Raw genomic sequence first — 2,122 nt, forward strand, 5'->3', positions numbered from 1 at the left:
TTTGGGTCGTTAAATCTTTTTTTTTTTTTTTTTACTGTTAGATTTGATCTTAGTTGTTAGATTCAATAACTTTATAAATATAAAACTAAAAAAAAAAAGAAAAGAAACTTGAACCTAGATCGTTGAATCAACCAATGGGCCAATTAATCATGGCCATCAGATGACAAAAGTAGCCGTTGGGCTAAGGCCAACAGACCCACGTGTGTGGTACCCGCCGATTGGTGTGGCACGTCTAGTGCTGCGCGATGGGAAAAATCGGGGCTTGTCACCGCACATGTGGCGGGCCCTCCACTAACCCAGTCTGATTTTTTGGTCTGTATTTGGCCCAATTTCCAGTTCTAACCCATAATCCGAATTTGGCCCAAGGGTTGGAACGAAATGGGGGAATAAAAGCTAAATTTTGAGACTTATTCCAAGAGTTAAGGTTAGTCTTAAAGATAGCCATCAATTTAAATAGTAAATAAGAGAAAAAGAAAAAGAAAAGCACCACCAGGCACCAAAATAGCAAAGATAAAAACAGCAAAAGCTCTCTCTCTCCCTTTACCAACTTAGTTTAGCAGCTGCTATATCTCTGACCACCCTAGCTATAAGTCCATAACTTTTCTTTCTTTCTTTCCATGGCTCCACTCTCACTCTCCAACCAGCACCCATTAATCTCCTCTCTCTTCTCCTCACACCCATTGTCATAGTGATGGATATGCTTGGAATTCTGGCGGTGGACGGAGCAAATTCTCCGACGTCTTCCAGCACAACATGGTGTGTGGCTAGGAGTGATGCGAGCACACAGGCTCTTCAGACAGCCTTGGACTATGCATGCGGAGCTGGAGCGGACTGTTCTCCAATCCAATCCGACGGACTATGTTATCTCCCAAACACCATCCAAGCTCATGCCTCTTATGCCTTCGACAGTTATTACCAGCGCCAGGCTAAGGCCCCTGGTTCTTGCGGCTTCTCCGGCACTGCCACCATTGCCCAAACAGACCCCAGTGTGTCATTCATTTCTCTCTTCTTTTTTCAAGCCCCCACCCAGAAAAACAATAAGAAAAATATTTTTTTTTCTTTATTTTGTAGAAAAAAAACCCATCATTTTATTTTTAATAATTGTTTTTTGGTTTTTTTTTTTTGGTTAAGTGATGGGGACTAATTTGTTTATTATTGTTAATTTTCTTTGTATAGGTTATGGATCTTGCGTGTACCCATCTTCTACAAGGTATGTTGCTCTTGCCCCTTCTTTTAATTTCTTTTACCAAAAAATATAGTCTTAGATTTTATTCCTAGGATGCACTATTTCAGTGGATGACTAAATTTATGTGTTTTAATCTAAACGTTACAATCTAGCTGTATATTAACAATTGAATCTCATAAACCAATGTAATGTATGAATTTCTAGTTTAGTTTGAGTACATTTCTTCATTGAATGTTTTGATAATTTGATATGGTGATTGAAATTAAGTTTCTTCATGTTCACGCAATTGGATCTTTCTCTTTTTCTTCGTTAGAAATTTTAGGAGATTAGAAAATAAAGACATGGCTTTATATGATGAATATTGAGAAGAAAAACACTTTGTAGAAAACCATTCTCTTCTCTTTGGTTGCTGTAATTCTTTGTACTGAAGGAATCCTGACAAAAGAGAAACAACATAAAATAGAAACTTTGTGTCTTTCGGGTGAAACTTCTTATGGACGATTGACACGTCGCTTTCTGCATGGGATGTTGTTACTGACACTTATCGTCCGTTTTTAACGATAAATTTATTGCTGTTAGTCGTTTCACAATTTTTCTCTCTTCTAAACACAATTGTGTATTATAACTCTATTTGTTGATTTTTTGTTTAAATTATTTTTCTGGGTGCATGCTTGACTAAGAAATTGGACTAGTATTTTGGTTCTGAAATCAGACTTCACCTTAATTTCCCACCGTCGGATTTGTCCTCAGTTACAACCAAACCAATGGTCAAGAATACATGCGGTGGTACACTTGGTTGCCTTTTTTATGGGCAGCGTGATTGGCATATGCACCTATTTTGGTGTAATGTAATTATGCACGAAGTAGGATTCTCTCCTCTTCTATTTCTATATTCTTCTCTCTTCTCTTCTTACATTTTGTGTCACATCTTTGCCT

The 2,122-nt window shown here is 37.7% G+C and overlaps 1 protein-coding gene across 1 annotated transcript; it reads left to right on the forward strand.

The window, feature by feature from the left end:
- Positions 1-374: 374 nt before the first annotated feature.
- On the forward strand, positions 375-1,563 carry LOC103955291 (PLASMODESMATA CALLOSE-BINDING PROTEIN 3-like). Its single transcript, XM_018649425.2, has 2 exons — positions 375-986; positions 1,177-1,563. Exons 1-2 carry the CDS (start codon positions 692-694, stop codon positions 1,257-1,259), a joined length of 378 nt encoding a protein of 125 aa, XP_018504941.2. The 5' UTR covers positions 375-691; the 3' UTR covers positions 1,260-1,563.
- Positions 1,564-2,122: the final 559 nt, after the last annotated feature.

Source organism: the organism of the source record quoted next, unplaced genomic scaffold (genome assembly GCF_019419815.1).
Source record: "Pyrus x bretschneideri cultivar Hongxiangsu unplaced genomic scaffold, Pyrus_bretschneideri_v1 Contig65, whole genome shotgun sequence".
Classification (NCBI taxonomy): domain Eukaryota; kingdom Viridiplantae; phylum Streptophyta; class Magnoliopsida; order Rosales; family Rosaceae; genus Pyrus; species Pyrus x bretschneideri.

What these genes read in the sequence shown, in the direction of transcription:
- LOC103955291 (XM_018649425.2), top strand. Translation starts at nt 692, where the DNA reads ATGGATATGCTTGGAATTCTGGCGGTGGACGGAGCAAATTCTCCGACG. An exon ending in CATTGCCCAAACAGACCCCA is followed by an intron (nt 987 to 1,176) that starts GTGTGTCATTCA and finishes TTCTTTGTATAG; the next exon opens with GTTATGGATCTTGCGTGTAC.